Below are 20,927 nucleotides of genomic sequence, written 5' to 3'. Positions count from 1 at the left end.
TATGGAAAAACACACATGAAGATTTCAATTAAACACATAATTTCGCTATTATACAGAGAGACTGAATGCATGATGCAGGGGAGATTGTCCTGGTGAGACAGCAGAGCCATTAACTTGACACAATCCTTGTTATTTCTACAAAACATCTACTGATTCATCTCATCTCATCTCACTGCCAAGGCCCTCCCAGTCCAGCCATAACTTAACTACATCACTTATATCCTACCCTCTATTCAAGAGGGACCCTCAACAGTGACTTTCTGAAACTTTAAAAGAAAATTTTTTTTTCAACGTTTATTTATTTTTGGGACAGAGAGAGACAGAGCATGAACGGGGGAGGGGCAGAGAGAGAGGGAGACACAGAATCGGAAACAGGCTCCAGGCTCCGAGCCATCAGCCCAGAGCCCGACGCGGGGCTCGAACTCACGGACCGCGAGATCGTGACCTGGCTGAAGTCGGACGCTTAACCGACTGCGCCACCCAGGCGCCCCTGAAACTTTAAAGAGCTTGTAAATCACCAGAAGAACTTTTTAAAATGCAGATTCCAGGAGCACCTGGGTGGCTCAGTAGGTTAAGAGGCCTACTTGGGCTCAGGTCATGATCTCTCAGCTTGTGGGTTTGAGCCCTGTGTTGGGCTCTTTGCTGACAGCTCAGAGCCTGGAGCCTGCTTCAGATTCTGTGTCTCCCTCTCTGTCCCTCTCCCGCTTGCGCTCCGTCTGTCTCTCTCAAAAATAAACGTTAAAATAAATAAATAAATAAATAAATAAATAAATAAATAAATAAATAAATAAATAAATAAATAAATAAATAAAATGCAGATTCCAATTTTGTAGGTTAGGAGACAACTCTAAGCTATTTTCTAAGACCTGGAGCTAGGACCACACAATGAATAACCACACTCAGAGTTGCAAGCTTCTAGCACCTGTCTAGTTTCTTGGACAACTGAATCCATTAGATATTTTCCCCAAAAGGAACTGCTCTTTCTCTGTTCTTAGTTACTCAAACTTAATCCTTTCACCAAAGTCCTGTTCATAGTCTCTCCCCGTTTGGAAGTCATTCCAACTATGATACTCCATTTATCACACACTTCTCTGAACCTTCTTAAGCATGTAATTTACCAATTACTATATATTCCCCTTGATCTGTCTCCATTGTTTTGAGTCTTAACTCCCAAACTAGAATTTGAAATAAAAACTTTGCTTCACACTTTTGTGTGTGTTTTCCATGGCACCTAATATAAAATATGGCATATTATGCATTGCCGGTATGGACCCATCAATTACCTCTTGTCTCATAGCTGGCATGGGAACGGGACACTAACTGAGATGAAGATCCAGGACCTAAGTTCTCTGCCTTAAACATACATGTGTGATATAAACTCAGACGGAAGGGTATTCATAATGTACCTATGCTTTGTAAATATCATACCTTTGTACTGACTTTGTGATTAATCCAAGGCTGTGATGCCTTCCTTATTTTTAGTCATTTAAGAGAGGAGTAGTTAATAATCTTCAAGACCATGTTCTAGATGTTTGAGGAGACTTCATTATTTAAAGAAATCTTTTAGTAACTGAAAAAGTACCATCCATCACTTATATAAGCCTTGATTTATGGCAATGGATAAATTTATAAGAATTAACACCTGTGTTTTAGTTTATTTACAGCTCATTAAGTTTAGAGAAATGCAAGATTGATCAATGAGTCAAGCCTAGAAAAATATATGAGAGGAAATATAAACTCTCATAATAAATCACCCTATAGTATCTACTTACGCATTAGTTTATATATATATTTTTTTAAATCAGGCAGTAACTTTTTATTACTTAACTCTTTTCAAACTTCCTTCACAACAGTATATGTTTATGAGGATGAACAAGAATAAACAAGACAATTGCTGGATCTGACTCCTACCCTAGTGGCCTCTAAATTTGGTACCTGATTTAGGAAATTAAATCTAACATTTTTTTTATTATTGTAACCTGTTTTATTTTTTATTTTTTAAAATTTACATCCAAATTAGTTAGCATATAGTGCAACAATGATTTCAGAGTAGATTCCTCAGTGCCCCTTACCCATTTAGCCCATCCCCCCTCCCAAAACCCTCAGTTTGTTCTCCATATTTTTGAGCCTCTTCTGTTTTGTCCCCCTCCCTATGTTTATATTATTTTTGTTTCCCTTCCCTTATGTTCATTTGTTTTATCTCTTAAAGTCCTCATATGAGTGAAGCAATATGATTTTTTTCTCTAATTTCACTTAGCATAATACCCTCCAGTTCCATCCAAGTAGTGGCAAATGGCAAGATTTCATTCTTTTTGATTGCCGAGTAATACTCCAGTGTGTGTGTGTGTGTGTGCGCGCGCATGTATATACACATACCACATTTTCTTTATCTATTAATCCATCGATGGACATTTGGGCTCTTTCCATACTTTGGCTATTGTTGGTAGTGCTGCTATAAACATGGGGGTGCATGTGTCCCTTCAAAACAGCACACCTGTATCCTGTGGATAAATGCCTAGTAGTGCATGCTGGGTCATAGGGTAGTTCCATTTTTAGTTTTTTGAGGAACCTCCATACTGTTTTCCAGAGTGGCTGCACCAGGTTGCATTCCCATAGTTTATATTTTGTATTTCACTATTTGAATATAACTTGGGTTTTGAAAGTAAATAAGATATTAATTGCTTTTATGTATTATATTTAGGGATGCTTTTCTAGTTTTCAGAAATAAAGAGATGGATTAACAAATAAAACACTTAGGCAAACCAGGAAAATAAAAAGCTGATGGACACATAGAAACCTAAGCCTATAATTTAACAGTGTACCTTCAATTTTAACCAAATGCTAATATAGGAAACATTTAAAAGAATATGTTTACATAGTTTTAATGAAACTGCTATAGTAAGTTGCTCATTGTTCCTATAGTGAGAATTCTGTGTTAACTTTTCACTAATTCCCATCTCAAGAATGATAAACTGTTATGCTTCCAAGAAGTCAATAGGAGCTATGTAAATATGGTTTCCCGTTTTCCTTGGCTGCTAGGAAACTCAAGGGAAGTTAATAACCACAGCAATCAGGTTTTCAGGTGCCCTTTAGGAATATGCCTTTAGGTCTGTCTTCTTCAATAATTAACAATGACTAAGATGATGATTCTAAGAAATATGGTTTATAAAGGTCCTTATTTGAAAATCTGAGAAAGAATATTATGTTAAATATTCTTCATTTGTTTCCACAAAGCCATTCTCAGTCCCTAAGTACCATTCTCTATGTCTCAAAAGACTCAGTTCTACACATTAACTTACTTTAGGTTAGGTTCTCTTGCCCCTGGATTCCAATTGGATTTGGCTAATGGAAGACATGAACAGGAAGTCAGAGGGTGGGAGGTGTATTTAAGTATGCATTACTCCCTCACCAACCCTACTCATCTCCTTTGAACCCTCTGCCTCATTCTGATGGCAACAGTGTCCTGTCACACAGCTCTACTTCCAGACGCCAGTCCTCACCTGGGTGTGACATCGCCATTCAATCCTGGGTGCCCCTTCCCGGTCCCTTATGGCTCAGCTTAGCCCTGTCCACAACTCTAAATATAGCCCCATGACTTCTTCTGGTGAACTCTTGTTTTTGTGGCATTGTTTCCTGCTAAATAATATTTGAGAATAAAAATATCTCACAGAATTTATATCAGCTAACTGCCTACCATATTAGATCTTAATAAATGTTCTCTTTCTCCCTGTTCCTTTAAGGATCTGCTTAATTTGGTGTGATTCACATAGCCTTTCAAGCGAACATTGCTGATATTTATGTGACTAAGGAAGAAATTCAAATCCAAGATTCTGAGTAACTGAAAAACAAGATAATTACTGCCACCTAAAGTCCCAATGAAAAAGTAAATAGTCTTATAATTCAAATTTAACAGACTATTAATTATACATATAAGTAAGTTATTCCTAGTTTTGTTTTGAGTCTATTAGCAATAAACTTTTGAACTTAAGACCTTTGTTTCTATTAAATTTCTTTTTTTTAATTTTGTTAATGTTTATTTCTTTTTGAGAGAGAGACAGAGACAGAGTGGGAGAGGGGAGGGGGCAGAGAGAGAGACAGAATCTGAAGCAGGATCCAGGCTCTGAGCTGTCAGCACAGATCTGGACATGGGGCTCGCTCAGGGCTTGAACTTGCAAGCTGTGAGATCATGACCTAAGCCGAAGCCAGACGCTCAACTGACAGAACCACCCAGGCACCCTGAATACATTTCTAAGATGATATTTCCACTGAAGCTCCCAAGTATCTCCAAAGTTTAGGTAAGATTTTATGTATATATATATATATATATATATATATATATATATATATACACATACATACATATATAGGATACAGATAAATACACAGGAATAATTTAAAAAGTGTTCATAAACACTAAGCTTAGAAATCCATTGTAATAAGTTTCACTTATAAAAATCAAACAAATACTGTCAAATTATGTCAAAGGATGTATTTCTTTTTTATTTTTTTCCTTTTAGATTTGGATACAAAGATGAATAAGGTTAGGCTGCTCCAGTCTGTCATGATATGCATTTGAAAAGGTTCTTTTCATCATATATAGAAAAAATATGTCCCAAATATCTCCATAATAGAGGCTTAGATCAGTTCTCAGATTGTGGCTTCCATGTCCTTGCCTTCAAATCAACTGCACACATATTTTCATATCAACCCCTTTACTCAGAAGGTTCTCATCACCCAAATGCTCTTCCAGACTCCCCACCATACAATAACTAAAACTTCTTCCACATACTATTTCAAAACATACCTCTTCTAAGAAGCCTTTCCTGATTATTGCTTTTTCTGAAATTCTTTAAGACTTATATGCACTTTAAAATATATTAATTTGTACTTTTTACCACATTGTGATTGACATTTTAGAAGCAGTTCTCCAGCAAAAGCCATAGTATTCTGATCCCTATATCTCCTGAGTCTCCCTACTTACTGAGGGATCTAGACATCCTCACTTCAGGAGACATAGGCCATTTTAACACTGAAATCCAATGCTAAATTAGCCACCTGTCATAATTATTAAAGAATGATTTTACCTAAGCAAAATGCAAAAAAAATTACCTAACCAATATATAAAATTAAGTAAAATGTAACACTATACTTCACTGAAAAGAATGCTTTTTCAATTTTTAAGAGCATTTTGTCATCAGAACAGAAATACTCAAATTATTTTGCATGCACCCATTTTAAAATTATTGGTGGAAATCTAGTCATCTTTTCATTTTTCATTTATTCATTCCATTTTTTCCCCTTCCAACTACCATCTGTCATCCCCAATGCCTAATGTTTAAGTCAGTCTAATTGGAGGAGAAATGGAAAGTGAAATCTTAAAATCAGTCAATGGCACAGTTCTGCAGGATAGTGAAAAGTGAGGTGCAATGATAGAATAAACAATAAAGGCCATAGGAGTGAAGATGGAGGAAGTAGAATTGCAAATTTCAAATTCAAATTAAAGCATCTGTCAGCCACTTAGCTGGGGAATGCAAAAATTACTAAAGCACAGCCGCTTCCCATAAAGGAATGGAAGGTCAGAGAAAGAGACAGGATGCAAACACCAGGGGCACAGGCAAATATGAAATGCTATGGAAGCCAGGGAAGTGAGTGGGAGTGCACCTAACTCTGTATGGAGGGTTTAGACAAAAACAGATTCTTAAGAGAAGAAATCCATTACAGAGAAAACAAGGAAAGCATTCTAACATGTGCAAAGGTAAGCAGGCTTGGCAAGATCTGGAAAAAAACATCAAAAAACCCAAGGTATATGGAATCATGGCACAGGTGCTCCTGTGAAATACTGATGCTTTTTGTTTAGTTTTCTGTGTTCACAGAACTCTTGGTGAACAGACCTCTTGCCCTTTCTTTGTAGGCAGGAGTTCTGATGCTCTTATTCCATCTCAGTCCAGAGCTACGGCTCCCCCAACACCTCTAGAACTTTGGTATCCCTTTTCTGGACAACATCCGGTCTCACTATATACAGCCATTCGGTATTTCAGGTATGGATTTGCCATGTCTGGAGGAAATATAAGATAACAGTTTTGTTTTTCTCCCAACACCTTGATTGGCTTGCCCCATTTGCAGGATTATTTTCTATTGTCTGAGATAACACACACACGTGGGGAAGTCTCTGAACAAAACTCTCATGTTCGTTCCTGGGTCTTATCTAGTTGCCCCTCCATACTTGCCTCCATCTTCACTTCTATGGCCTTTATTGTTTACTCTGTCATTGACTGCATCTCACTTTTCACTATCCTGCAGAACCGTGCCATTGACTGATTTTAAGATTTCATTTTCCATTTCTCCTCCAATTAGACTGACTTAAACATTAGGCATTGGGGATTTTATCATTCAAATGTCTTCACCTTTTTGGTTTCTTAACACTTCTTAAAAGAGTGAAAAGGAATTTCTGTTGTCTGACATTAGTAGTTACAGCTGCTACCTTCTAAAAATGGAGAAGGTGAATGTGATAGTTGAGGAGGGGAAAAATAAAGAATAAGAATTGCAGAGTCAATATTTCATGTCCTCCAGAGAGCCTAAAGTCTATTCAAAGTTTCAAGTCCTCCAGGGAGCCTAAAGTCTATTCCCAGACAGTGCTGCCACATCACCTGGGAGCTTGCATAATCCTGAGGCCCGCACAGACTGACTGACTCAAAATCTGTATTTTAACAAGATGTTTAGGGGATTTATATGCACATTAAAGTCTGAGCAGTGCTGGACTAAAGCACCTTTATTCCTATTCCCCAAATCATACCTAATTGCTTTTCCATGAAAAATACTTGCTATCTTTAATTTCCTGATGACTGATTTCAAAATTGTCTATCTACCAACCTGCTTAGGAAAAACCTAGTAACAACTCAGATTCCTCTGTATCCTTCACCCTCACATTAAAGCTATCAACCAAACCTTCAGCAATGGCGTCAAATCATATCCTGAAACAACCCACCACTCTCCATCTTTACCACTTATCCCCCTGGTCCCAGTCACCATCATCTCACATTCAGAATATAGCAATGGCTTTCTGTCTCTCTGCTTTCAACCTTAGCTCTCCTGCGGACCACTCTCCATAATGAAGTCAGAATAATTTTTGAAACTGGAAACTGACCAGGTCAATCCCTTGCAAGAAATTTTCCAGTGGATTTCACTCAGAATAAAATCCAAGTTTCTCCTCACCTATAACCCAAAAGGACTTCTGGCCCATGCTTATAAGTCTACTTCATTTTCTAACACTTTCCTCATCACTAAATAAAATTCAGTCACACTAACCTTCTTTGTGACCCCCACTTCATTTCTGACTTAGAGACTTTGTGTCTGGCAAGCCCAGACCTCTGTATTTTTGTTTAGCTGACTACTTCTTGTAACTTAGCTCTCAGCTCTAAAGCCACCAACTCAGAGAAATCTGCCCCAACCACCCGATAAGTGGGATCAGCTCCACTTCTATCATTCCCTACTGTCTCATTCTCCTTATTTTCATTAATTTGTTGAACATTTTATACACTGATATATTCTCCAGCATCAAGAACAGTGCCAGGCATAAAAATGTTCAATCAGTTTTGTTGAATTAAATGCTTTCTCAAACACAAATTTATCAGTAACAAATTGGTTTATCAATTATAACAGCTTTTCTGTAACTTCTTAAAATTTTGAAGGCAACACATATATAGGAAAATAAGGAAAGGGTTCCTTAAATTTTTTTGTTTTTGAGAGAGAGAGAGAGAGAGCGCGTGCGCGCATGAATGGGGGAGGGACAGAGAGAGAGGGTAAGGAAAGGGTTACTTAAACATCCTTATTATAATACCTTCAACAGACAATTCATTACCACTTGAATTTGTACATTTTCTTCCAATGAACTAGACATTGTATATATGTATATATTACACACAGTAATATATAAGACATATGTATGTCAGTTTAGTAAATATTTGGCTTTAATTGAATTAGTAAAAATCATTAAAATATGAGAATTTAAATTTTAAATCATGTATAATTATTTGGTTGTATAAGTTCTTAAAAGTACTGTGTGTGAGAGAACACAGCTGAACAATAGCAAAGAATGTTCTTGAACTAAATGTCACTCGCTTGTGTTTATAAATTATTAGATAATTATTTTGTTTGTAATGAAGGCATTCAGTAACAGTAATTGCAAAAAAATAATTATGCAAAGAAACTGCATTTTCCTATTGACCATCGTTATAAATTTGGGATATGTTCCCTAATTGAATCACATCTTCTAAAACTAAGTTGAAAAATTTGGGTTAGAAAATGGTTAAGACTGCAGATACTACCTGGCCCATAGAACATGGAACATACATGTTTGACAAATAAGTGAATGAACAAGCATGTTCATTTTTTCATCCTATTCTGCCCAACTACCCTTGGACCACTGGGACTTCACCTAGACTATTTTATCACACCTTCAGTGTGGTGTCCATGTTGTTAAACTCAAGAGTCCTCATTTTACTTATCTTCATAAGCGGTATCTAATAGAGCTGATCAGCATTTCTGGCTTCCAGGACATCACGCTCCCTGTTTTGTTGTTGTTGTTGTTGTTGTTGTTGTTGTTGTTGTTTCCTAATTTCCAATTCCCTTTGCTGTTTCTCCTCACCTTTCTACCTCTACACTGTAAAGTGTCTCAAGGGCTCAAATCTCAAACATCTCTACCTATACTAACTTCCTTGATGATCTCATTTCTTTTCACGGCTTTAAATACCATCTAAATGCTGACAAGTGTTAACTTCATGTTCCAGATTAGCCCACACCACGTGTCTAATTGCATTCTTGACAAATTCACTTGGATATTTAAGCTAAATCTTAAGTTTAATATGTCCAAAATTGAGCTCCAGCTTTCTCTACCAAAAGCTGATCTGTTGGGGCACCAGGGTGGCTGGGTCGGTTAAGCATCTTACTTAGGCTCAGGTCACGATGTCACGATTCGTGAATTTGAGCCCCACATCGAGCTCTGTGCTGACAGCTCAGAGCCTGGAGCCTGCTTTGGATTCTGTGTCTCCCTCTGTCTCTGCCCCTCCCCTGCTAGCACTCTGTCTCTCTCTGTCAAATATAAACATTACAAAAAAATTTTTTTTACAAAAAGACCTGATCTGTGTACATTCTTCCTTATCTTAAAAATACGGTAACTCCAATATTTCTAGTTCATCAGGCAAAATCTGTACAGCTATACACCACATCCAAAATCTGTTAACTCCAAAATGAAATAAAATCCTAATGACATACCCCATGATAGGGAAACTGGTGACTACTGGACAGGAACTGGACCACTGTCCTGTTCTGCTTCTCATGCTAAAATTCTCATCCTCTGTTGTTTATGGAGGGAGTGAGAGGTAGACTGGCTTTTAGGCAAGTGGGACAGGAGAGCAAAACACATGGGAAAACAGCAGGCATTCTTACCCTGTAAAGCAGGGAGGCAGAGATTGGTTCCACCTCCTCTGATCTATTGGAATATGGTTGGCAAAATGTGTATCCAGTAACTGAGTCATTTCTGAGATCTCTAAAACCATTGTGGAAACCACTATCAGTTGAACAATATAGAATCTTCCCCATTGATCTTCAAACCAGAATGGAAACTCCCACCAGTTTTCAAAAAACCATAGCCAGGGATTGAGTGGATTTCAAAATTGCACCTGATGCTGAAACTCCTAGCCTGCTGCTGCCTGGCTCACCAAGGCAATTTCATTAGTCTTGCAACAAGGCTTCCTTGAAAATTTCAAGACTGATGTTATGATTACAAAGGGGTTTTAGTGTGTGTTCACACTCTTGTCACCTCTCACCACCTTCATGGCTACCAACCTATTCCTAGTGTTAGATGGATTATTCCAATAGCTTCATCTCCTTTCTCACACTTTTGCCCCACCTCCCACCATCTAACTTCTGTTCTCAACAAAGCCAGAGGATTCTGGATAAGTAGAAGATCATACCATTCCTCTGTTCAAACAGTTCAAATGGCTTCTTACCACTCAGACTGAAAGTGAGTTTTTAAAATGATTTTTATCTGTCCTGATCTCATTTCCTACATTACATCCCCCACCCCCACCCCCACATCCCCACCTCCCGCCCTTCACTCTGTGTCAACCACGTGGGCCCTTTGTTGAATTTGGAGATTCAGGGTCTTCATACCTATTCTAGGCAAGGAAGAATATTTGTTGTGGTTACCGCTGGGCCCTAGATGGTGCCTGCCATAATTGTAACCTCCAATACCTGCTGATTGAAGGAATAAATAACAACAACAATTTCAAAATATGGCATTTTTCTGACTTTGAGTGTTCCATTCTCCTACTGAAACTACTTATCTTCTCTTTCCTTTCTAAGACCCTTGACTTGCTGCTTACATTTAGGAGGTATCTTTAATCTCCTAGAACTCCAAGGTAATTACTAAATTCTATAAAACTGGGCTGTAATGTCACTTTCTTCCTATGGGTATTGCCATTTACAATGCAACTTCTGAAAAGAAAAATACATTAATTTCAAGTGCTAATATCTTTAAAAAACAACAACTATCTATTCAAATTAAGGTTTTGTAAATTTTTAACTTCCATAGAGTAAGATACTGAAAATAAAACATAACTTTATTCTATCTAAACAATATTATTAAGATAAAGTAAAAACACTTTAGGAAAATTAAATAATCTATTTTAAATACAGAATAAAACATCTTAACTTTAAATAATTATAACATTCTTTGAACTAAGAAAGATATTTCATGCACTTTTAAGTGAATGTAGATTATACTGTATGTCAATAAAAGATGAAAACATTTACTTTTTGAAAATTACCAAGCAAGTATCAATATACAGAGAGAAAAATTACCATTTGGGGAATCAAGAGTTGTAACAAAATCTTAATTGATGTGAATTCCTCCCACTTTCAGCAAGATAAAAAATGTGTAAACATGGGCTTTTGGCCAAATGACTTATGAAGCCATCATTTCATTATCTGCATTTATTCTGAGTATATGTAGCAGGTGGAAAATAATGTAAGAAAATATGGATTTATGAGAGTAAACAGCAACTCACAAGACAAAGATCACTATTTCAGGCATGGATTCAGGCTACAGACAGAAATAGGGCAGAACCCAGACTATTAAAAAAAAAAAGCTGATCTGTGTACATTCTGTCCTATATTAAAAATATGGCAAACTAGGTTGACTCATGTCTAGTTTCTGGGATCATGTGATATACTGAAATATAGGAAAAAACAAGAACAATAACAACAAAACTTGACTTCCCATGTTAAACATGGCCTTAGAAAGACTCTAAGTGGCAACCTGGAACCAAGTCATTGCAACATGCACCACGGGCCAAAAGGACTGCTGGTTGTTTGGCTCAGCGAACCTCTGGTTGCCTACCAGAAGGAGAGGTATCCAGATGCATTTTGTTCTACATTTGGACAAGTGCAATGCCAAGGTGTACCCACAGTTTCGCCCATACGTGAGGTGACAGCAAACAGGCACAGCCATCAACCCTCCCAGCAGAATGTCTTTCAACAGTTCCCTAAAAGATGTGGAAATACTTATCTTAGTGAGAGAACAGCTTATATCATTGGCCCATGTGCCCTTTTTTAGGTAAAATTTCTTGGTTGCTAAAGTACATTCTAGAGTTAGGTACACTTTGCATCACAGTGAACTATTTGGGATTTCAGTCACTCTATAATGTTTCAGAGGCTCATGTTAAAAATTTATAGCAAGAGGTAAATACCCATTTACTTGAATTTCAGAACACTTGAATATATTTATTACTATCTCAGTAGCTCTGTATTACAGGATAGTCTTTAGTATACCGTAAGTATTTTAAATATTGAATTATTTGAAACATTTAATCCTTCATCTCTAGTATTTCCATTTTCTATGTCACTATCTCCAGTGTTGTTGATATCCTTCCTCTCAGAACTTTTATTATTTTAATTCCTCTTTCTTGCCTGTCCTCATATTTCATACTTATCTCATATATAATCTTACCTATTCTTCTATCCATCCTGTTATTCAACACACATTTATTGAACAACCAACAATATTAAATCAGCAAATATTTACTGAGTACTTCTGTGCATCAGGCACAGGGCCATAAACATAAATAAGGACTGATGCTTACCTTCAAGGATTTTAGTCTTAGAAATCATACATGTGAACATTAACTGCAACAAAATTTTAATACTACAAAAAGGTTTGAATAAAATATTTTAGGAGCACAGAAGGAGTAGGGCAGAGGAATAGGTGTACAAGAGAAAGCTTTGCAGAAGGACAACATTTGAACTTAGTCTTGAGTAAGAGATTGTCACGAGGAGATAGGATGCACAGACATTCTGGGCTCAGAAGAAATCAATGAGTAAAGAGGCACAGAAACATGAGGAAGCACAACCACCTTTAAGAACAGTGAATAGTTCAATGTGAACACAGATTCAGATATATACAAGGGAGTTGAGGGCCATGGGGCAGAATTGACAGAATGTGCCTCATTTTATACATTTATCAAGGTGAACTTGAACTTGTGAGCGTCTAGAAGTTAACAGAAGTTAACAGAAGTTTTGTGCAGCTAAGTAACCACCACAGATTTGTTGGAATAAAAAGATTTAGTGACAGTGAGGAAGGTGGACTAAAGTTAAAATAAAGTAGGAACAGACTGGTAGAGTCTGTTGGGTGAGAAGGTGTGGTACCAATCTAAAGGTGAGATAATGAGCAAAGGTTAGCATGAAACGGAAGAGATGAATTCAAAAGACATTTCTGAGACAGAATCTACAGAATTTGGCAAGTAATTGTGTATTCATGTTTGCATGTATATGTTATGTTAAAGTGGGGAGAAAAAATGGGAGCATGGCAAGAGTTGGGAATGGGCTTAATCTTCTATTTTGTGGAGTATTTTGTTTTGTTGACAGAGGACTAAGCAGGTGTTAATGAGTTCCACTAAGAAAGAATCCAGGAAAGGAAGCAGGATCACAGGCAAAGATGGAGGGAAAAAGGTAAGGCAGTTCATTTTCTTTACAGACATCTGAAGCTTGAAGTAGCTGTGGAGTAACACCACACGGAGACGACTCAGAAAGCAGAAGGAAATATGTAAATGAAGCTCAAAGAGATGATGGTTAGATAGAGATATACACTATGCTATGGACTAAACACCATCAATATACGCACGGTATTTAAAGTCAAAGGAGTAAGGGGGTGCCTGGGTGGCTCAGTCAGGTAAGTGGTTAAGTCTGTGAGTCTTGATTTCAGCTCAGGTCATGGTCTCACAGTTCGTGAGTCCTGCATCAGGCTCTAGAATGACAGTGCTGAGCCTTTTTGGGATTCTCTCTCTCCCTCTCTCTCTACCCCTCCCCTGCTCACCTGTGCACTCTCCCTCTCTAAAAAAAATAAATAAATAAACTTAAAAAAAAGTTTTTAAGCCAAAGTAGTATAATGTCCAGCAGGAAGAGAGACAGCCAAAAGGAAAAACCTGAGAAACAAAGTTTTATGAGACCAGCAGGAAACAAGAACATGTTGATAATATAACCAGAAACGTAAAAGAACCAAATGATGAGGTTAAAACTCATGGAAAGGAAAGGCTTGAAAAGAGTATGCACAACAGTATCAAATGTCTTATCTCATTACAGCTTGTGTTTTTATTCTTTACATCAATTTTTAAAAGTTTTTTTATGTTTATTTATTTTTAAGAGAAAGAGGGGGGGAGGGGCAGAGAGAGACACAGAATCCGAAACAGGCTCCAGGCTCTGAGCTGTCAGCACAGAACCCAAGGTGGGGCCTGAACCCACAAACCATGAGATCATGACCTGAGCCAAAGTCAGATGCTCAACTGACTGAGCCACCCAGGCTCCTCTTTACATCAATTCCACTACTGAGAAAAGCAATGCCCAGAGTGGTTGCTGACTGACAGAGCTCACATACCAGCGAGGAGCAGAGGCAAATGTGAACTTGCTGCTATCTAGGTGCACGGCTACTATTTTTCCCTTTAAAATCCATTGTCTCTTCAGCAACAGTTTAATTTGATTACCTAAAAGCTCTAGTTTTTCAATTTACCCTAAATTAAATGTGGGTAATATCTCTCTGTAAAGTGTCTAAAGTAAAAAATTATATGACTTCTTATATATGAGCTTTCAAATAGCCAATTATGGAGGCTTTCCAAGCATCACTGGTTTCTATAATCAATAATTCATCTCTGCCCTTACTGATTCTGCCACAGTTCTGTGCTTTCTTCCACTTGCTCTTCTTCCAGAAATTTCCCTGGATCTAGCATTTGTCTGTTTCTCTTCCTCTAGTTGAGATATGCCCTCCCCTCTTTGCCACAATCCAGGGTCCTGACCACCTTCCAGGAACACCATAAAACCCATCTTCCCCACTAATTAACTCCCACCATTAGGAATATTCCATTATCTGTACTCTCTTGACATTATTCACACACTAGAGCATTGAATTTTGTGTCCTTGTTTATTTAACATTTTCAAATGTGTCTACTCTTTCTCCTCAGTCTATAAGCTCTTCCAAGGGCAGATGTGGCTTTCCAGAGTCTATTTTTAAACCTATTAGTTAAATGAGGATAAGAACAGGGGTAGGGATGGGATGTTAATAAAGGTGGATGTGGCTTGACTGCCATAGGTTCAAGGACAAAGAGTAGACTAAAATAGGCACCAAGTATAAGTAAGGTAACTGGCTATTCACATTTTTAATGTGATATGACATATGGCATACAAATAGACAAAGCAGTGGCACCTAGAGAGTACTGCAGATTTTACAGGAAGCAGATCTTTAAGCCAAACTTTAATTTTGCTTTCTCAGAATAAATACACTTTAAATAAGTATTTGAATAAATTATATTCTCACAAAGTTGATCAAATGTGTACTTATACTGCTATGTACTACATAAGTCAACAACATTTCAAATAAAGTAGTATTGTTCTTTTAAACTTCCCTTAAATGTGTATTCTAGAAAATGTTTTCCAGTATTACAGTTGGACAATGAAGTCCTCTGCAGCCCGTTAATGGCCAAGACACAGTTCCAGTGCTAACAGTATCTAAGGGCAACACAACATAAACCCTGGCTGGTTTCTACATCTGCATTTCAAGGATAGAATGAAACCAGCGAAACTAAAAAGAAACTCACAGAAACAGCCCAGACTAGACATCATACAATAGGTAGTTATTTTTTTTGGAAGTCCAACATGAAAACGAATTACAGAACTGTTCTTTCATTATTTCCATATAACTTAAAACACACACAAATATTTTCAGGTTTCTTTTTGGGGGTTTGAACTCCCAAGTTCTTCCTTATTTTAAATACAAAGCAATGGAATATCTATGCACATGGAATAAGCATATGGCGGCCTCCTTGGAAAGGCTCCATAATTGGCTCTTTCTGTTTGAAAGCTCACAAACGAAGAAGTCCTAGAATTTTTTACTTTGGACAAACAGTTTAAAATACACAAAAAGCAGACATGTGAGACATTACCATGTCATATCCTACACAGATTTTTTGCAAAGAGCTAATGACTTTTCTTAGGAACTTTACTGCAACAGTATGGGGAGACATAACATTAGCTATATGTCATACTAACACTTACTGAGATCTTGCAATATGCCTGATAATGAGCTAAACTTTACATAGGTTATCTTGTCAATCCTTACAACCCTCTGAGGTGAGTACGCATGCTGGACATGAGAAAACTGAAGTAGAGAGAAATTAAGTTGCCCTAAGTCACACAGCTAGTGACTATAAGTGCCAGACTTTAAACCCAGACCACCTGATTTTCAGGTCCTGATTCTTAACCTCTATTGAGTGCTCTTGAGTGCTACCTACTTTCTTCAGGGTAAATTTTTTTTTTTTTTCTGGCAAAAGTTAAAATAATATAATGCTATATTTTGTAATGGGTAATGTGAACTTAGAACTTCTATCTATCATGAAAGCTGCCTAAATAAGAAATACCCCTCAACACTATTGTGAATGCAGAAAGAACAAAAACTAGAACGCTTTAAAATTAACTGCACCAGGGGCGCCTGGGTGGCGCAGTCGGTTAAGCGTCCGACTTCAGCCAGGTCACGATCTCGCGGTCTGTGAGTTCGAGCCCCGCGTCGGGCTCTGGGCTGATGGCTCGGAGCCTGGAGCCTGCTTCCGATGCTGTGTCTCCCTCTCTCTCTGCCCCTCCCCCGTTCATGCTCTGTTTCTCTCTGTCCCAAAAATAAATAAAAAACATTGAAAAAAAAATTAAAAAAAAAAAATAAATAAAATAAAATTAACTGCACCCTACATAAGGGGCATTGCCATCACCAATGATTATTATCAATTTTTGCTAGTACCTTCCTAATTTTAGTATAATAAATATTTGAAAAGTTTTCTAAATATTTCAGGCATAGAGTATTACACTAATGAGTTATATACTAATAGCTTTTTAAAAGTAAGTTTGATTCCCAAACTTGGTACTTAATTCTAAAAATTAATATGAGGTTTTTAGGATAAGTCACTTATTTTTTTTAAATTCTTTGTCCAGGCTTGTTTTCACTTGTCAAAGTGCAAAGTGCATAAATAAATCCAGAAGAAGAAAAAAGTCATTGCCAAAGCACACATAACATAAAGCAACCACAGAAATATACCCTTCACAATGTTATTTACATATTGGTAAGAAGCATGGACCCTTTGGAAAGTTATCGACAATCTAGAAAACTGCTTCAGATTATTCTTCCTTGATTTTTCAGATCCACCATTCATAAGAAAGTTCCATCAGTTAGGAATTAGGAAGTAATAGTTCTACTAACTCACTTAAAAGCAAATGCATCAGCTGTTCAGGATTTTCAGTATAGGAATCTTCCTAGTAAGAGTAGAATGTGAAGCTTTTAGCAGAAACATTGCATCTAAAGGTATTTAAGTCTACTCCGAAATTCAAAGCACTCTTGGAATAAAAGGAATCTAGTAAAAGAATATGCAGAGGAATATACTCCCAAAGAAAAATTTTAATTTCATACAAGACAAATGGTAAAGATTAAATAATAGCATGAGGTAATTTAACCAGGAAGACTGAAAGCATTAATGAACATTTTTTTGTACATACCATTTGAAAAATTTCCTTACCATATACTGCATATTAGATGCTGTTGGATACACCTGACTTCGTAATTTATTATGAAGGTCCAAGATACTCTGCATGTCATTGTCTGTGATGGCCCTTTTCCCTCTTTGCTTGGCCATCCACCACTCACCATCCTCATCCATGTACTTTTCCAAAAGTTTCTCCAATAAAGTAGCATTAGGAACTACCATGGCTGGAATTGCTCTAGCCATGAATAGCACTGTGGTTACTCTGAGCCACTCCTGCGCGGTACACTTCATAATGAATGATCTCAGGATTTCCCCGGGAAAATCTCCAAGACAGGCTCTTCCACTCCTTTTGGCTATAACGACATGCAGTGTGATTAAGGTGAAAATCTGGGCAGATATTAATTTTCTAATAACAAAAGTAAAGTAACAGTAACAAAGGCCAGTTTGATTTGTTTATATAATCCCAACAAATGGCCACGCACTTTTTGAAATAACTTATCTCCAATCCATTTTTCCTCCAGAGGACTTTTCATAATGCATTGTTTCCACAAAATAGACAACTATAATTACCAAAATAACATGCACGAGGACAAAACAAATGGCAAAAAAAAGAGTCAACCCTTCAAATTAACTTCTGAATTGAAAAGCTTAAAAGGGCTATGTATGTGTCAAATACAGCCTGCAAAGCATATTATCTATTTACAGTGTTTTCTGTAAATACCTCCGTTGTAAGGTATTATTTTCGACCAGTGTCCTATCTCTAGTTCGCAGATACTCGGAATGTCCATCACATTCTGGAATTGTGGTGAATGTTTTAAAGAAGTACAAAATGTCATCCACACATGTATCCACGGGCACATCTAGAGGGCCCACGGAACTAATAGGAAATAATGGTCTGGGAGGAAGTCTCCTCTTACCAGGCGCAGGGCAAGAAGAATTCAATCATTATTTCCTGGAAAGTGTGCGCCCAACCTGTGGCCTGCACCCGAAAAAGCCAACAGTTCATCAGCAACTTCAGCTTTTCCTCCCACACGCCGCAGGCGCACATTCTTCACTTAACCCAAACGGAAAGCGCGCGACACAAGGAGGAGGTGAAGCCCACAAAGTCACTTGCAAGAACAAGCTCCCGCAAATCTCATTGCTGCAGCTTTCCAAGTAGCCCACCCACATTCCGTGTCCGCCCATTCTCTACAAGCTGGCTTTTTTTTTTTTTTTAAACTGGAGGTTTAGAAGAAAAAGGTAGATAGGAAAGGGTGGAGCCTGACGACTAGGCAAAGCGTTTTAGAAATGCCTTTACCTCTCCAGCGTGAAGTTCCCTACGAGAGCGGAGCCCAACACGACGGCCGGCCTCCCGCAGCCGCCCCAGCCTGCGCACACGACTGCACACACACAGCCGGGTCGGGAAGGACCCGCGCGGCGCGTCCGAGGCGCTGACTGCGGTGGACTCGAGCCTGGGCCTCCGCGGTTCCGTCAGGACCTGGAGCAGGCGAAGCGCTCCGAAGTTAGAGCTCGAAATTGGGGCTGAAAGGGAGCCGCCCGGTTAGCTAGCCGGGGTGGGCGCCCGGGCTTCTCCGAGCGTTCTCCGCTAGAGCAAGGGGCGGAGACAGGAGCGGGGCTGGGAGGCGAAGGCTGGCGGCAACCTAGCGCTCCCACCCGTTGCCGCCGCGGTGCGCAGAGCCAGGCGCCGGGCGCTTCCGCCGCTCCCGCGAGCTCCCGGGCATTTATTGCGGTCCCTGCGCGCGCACGTGACGTGAGCGCCCCTCCTCGCCCACCCCCACCTCTACTCAGCCTGGCCCGCTGCCCGCTGTGGAGCATGGAGCAGCCGCGCTGTTTCCCCCCCCCGGCCCGGCGAAGCCTGGACGCTTGGCCTTTGTGGGCGTGCTTTGGGATTCAGAGGCCCGGAGTACAGGTCTGGACCCTGGCGGGGGGACGTATGCAAAAGGAGGGCCCCCACTCCTCCCGCCCCTCACAGCTCCTCTGCTTTCGGAGGCCTTCTTCCTAGTTCCTTCCAGAGATGCTAAAATGGCTTTAACTACCCTTACAGAGAAGGGGGCGCTCCAGAGAGCATGCAGAGGGAGCAGGGATGGGTTAACACCTTAGACCCTAGAGATGCGGAAGAGGTACTGGGGAGAAGGGGATGGGGAAAGAAAGGCTTTTTCTTTTATTTTCTCCAGGAGATCACTTCTGTTTTCCAGGACCCAGTTCTAGAATTGAGATGTTGTTCTTTTTGGCTCCATTAAACTCTTATGATGACCAGATGGGGAAGGGGTTTCATAGAATGATGTTGTGAGCTGTCACTTGCCTGACAGTTGAGAGTCCCACTTCGTCATCCATAAGATATGGGACATTCATTTCCCAAAGTGACCAGAAGAAAAGGTGACCAGTGTTTTTTTTTTTCTTTTCTAGGAATGTAGATAGTTTTGGAGTTGACATATGAAGGGCACCCTCAATTAATTTATCAATGCTATACTAACAGGAATTAAAAACCCAGCTCTAGAACTGATAGGGAAATGAGCGTCAGTTTCCCTGTTGTCCGTGTTATTATCTGGAGTACTAAAATTACTAACTTTAAATTCACGGAAACTCATTCTACTGAATGTGGTGCTCCTTCTACAGGAAGGGTTTTTTATTAAGAAGCATTTGTTTAATTCATTTACCTTTGCTTTCCTTCTATAGCGAACCATGATTTTAATTCTTTACTTCTAAATGCTACAGTATATAGCATACGATCAAAAGAAGTAAAATATTTGACAGTAACTACCAAATCATCCCAAGCTGCTACCTGTCTCCTTCCACCATATAATTACACTTTATCAAACCTAAAAACTGAGATTTAAGCCTCTAGTTGAGTATGAGACCTTGCTTCTTCTCACAGTAAAGAAAAGGGAAGCATCACCTATCGAGGGCACAGAAGGTGAAAGATTTTGGTGCACATATGACTTTCATAGAAGGTGTAATTTTGCAACTTCATAGCAGTTTAAGCCCCAAAGGCTTGATTTATACTTTTCAAAATTATTTATAACTCTTCTGTGCAGGGTTAAGAAAACTGGCTTTCTCTCCTGGAAACTACAGTTTTAATGTGGTATTGAAAGTATATGGAGTAGCAAATAAAAAATCTTAAAAGTGAGGCGCCTGGGTGGGTCAGTAGGTTAAACGCCCAACTCTTGATTCTGTCTCAGGTGGTAATCTCACGGTTTGTGGGATCAAGCCGCATGGGACTCGGGATCAAGATGCATGGGACTCTTGTGCTGACAGCATGGAGCCTGTTTGGGATATTCTCTCACCCTCTCCCCTCTTCCTCCCCTGTTCTTGCTCTCTCTGTCTCAAAAAATAAATAAATAAACTTTAAAAAAATAAAAATAAATAAAAATTTTAAAATCTTAACAGTAATAGCATTAGTTGAAAATTTTTTAAATGCTTATTTATTTATTTTGAGAGAGAGAGAGAGAGAAAACACAAGAGACAGTGGGAGAGGGGTAGAGAAAGAGGCAGACAGAGAATCCGAAGCAGGCTCCACACTGTCAGCACAGAGCCTGATGCTGGGCTTGATCTCATGAATCATGAGATCATGACCTGAGTCAGATATCAAGTGTCAGACTCTTAACCAAAAGAGCTTCCCAGGAGCCCCATTACTTAAAATATTTTTAAAGTGAATTTAAATTGGGAAGAAGGGAGTTAAGATAAGGACTTGAAGTTAAATGCATTTATATTTGAATGTTTCCATTATAAACCTTTCCACACAATATACAAATCGTATACCTAAAGGCTTACATTAAAGAAAATTAGATTTGGTTTTAAGGTTTTAATTCCAAACTCACCAGACAAGGATAAAAAATTTGTATCCTTTGGCTCAGCATTTAA

At 38.7% G+C, this 20,927-nt stretch overlaps 1 protein-coding gene across 1 annotated transcript in view; it reads right to left on the bottom strand.

Moving 5' to 3' along the window:
• The window catches only part of CRISPLD1 (cysteine rich secretory protein LCCL domain containing 1), a 50,837-nt gene extending 32,411 nt beyond the window's left edge, over positions 1 to 18,426 (bottom strand). Inside the window, exons 1-2 of the mRNA XM_047842445.1 lie at positions 18,364 to 18,426; positions 17,100 to 17,419 (exon numbers count right to left, since the gene is read on the bottom strand). Of these exons, the coding sequence (XP_047698401.1) occupies positions 17,100 to 17,357 (258 nt within the window). The 5' untranslated portion in view covers positions 17,358 to 17,419; positions 18,364 to 18,426. The remainder of the gene's footprint in view (positions 1 to 17,099; positions 17,420 to 18,363) is intronic.
• Positions 18,427 to 20,927: the final 2,501 nt, after the last annotated feature.

This window comes from Prionailurus viverrinus, chromosome F2 (genome assembly GCF_022837055.1).
Source record: "Prionailurus viverrinus isolate Anna chromosome F2, UM_Priviv_1.0, whole genome shotgun sequence".
In the NCBI taxonomy this organism is placed as follows: domain Eukaryota; kingdom Metazoa; phylum Chordata; class Mammalia; order Carnivora; family Felidae; genus Prionailurus; species Prionailurus viverrinus.
The sequence above is the reverse complement of the archived record's forward strand: the minus strand, read 5'-3'. Positions and strand labels throughout refer to the sequence as shown.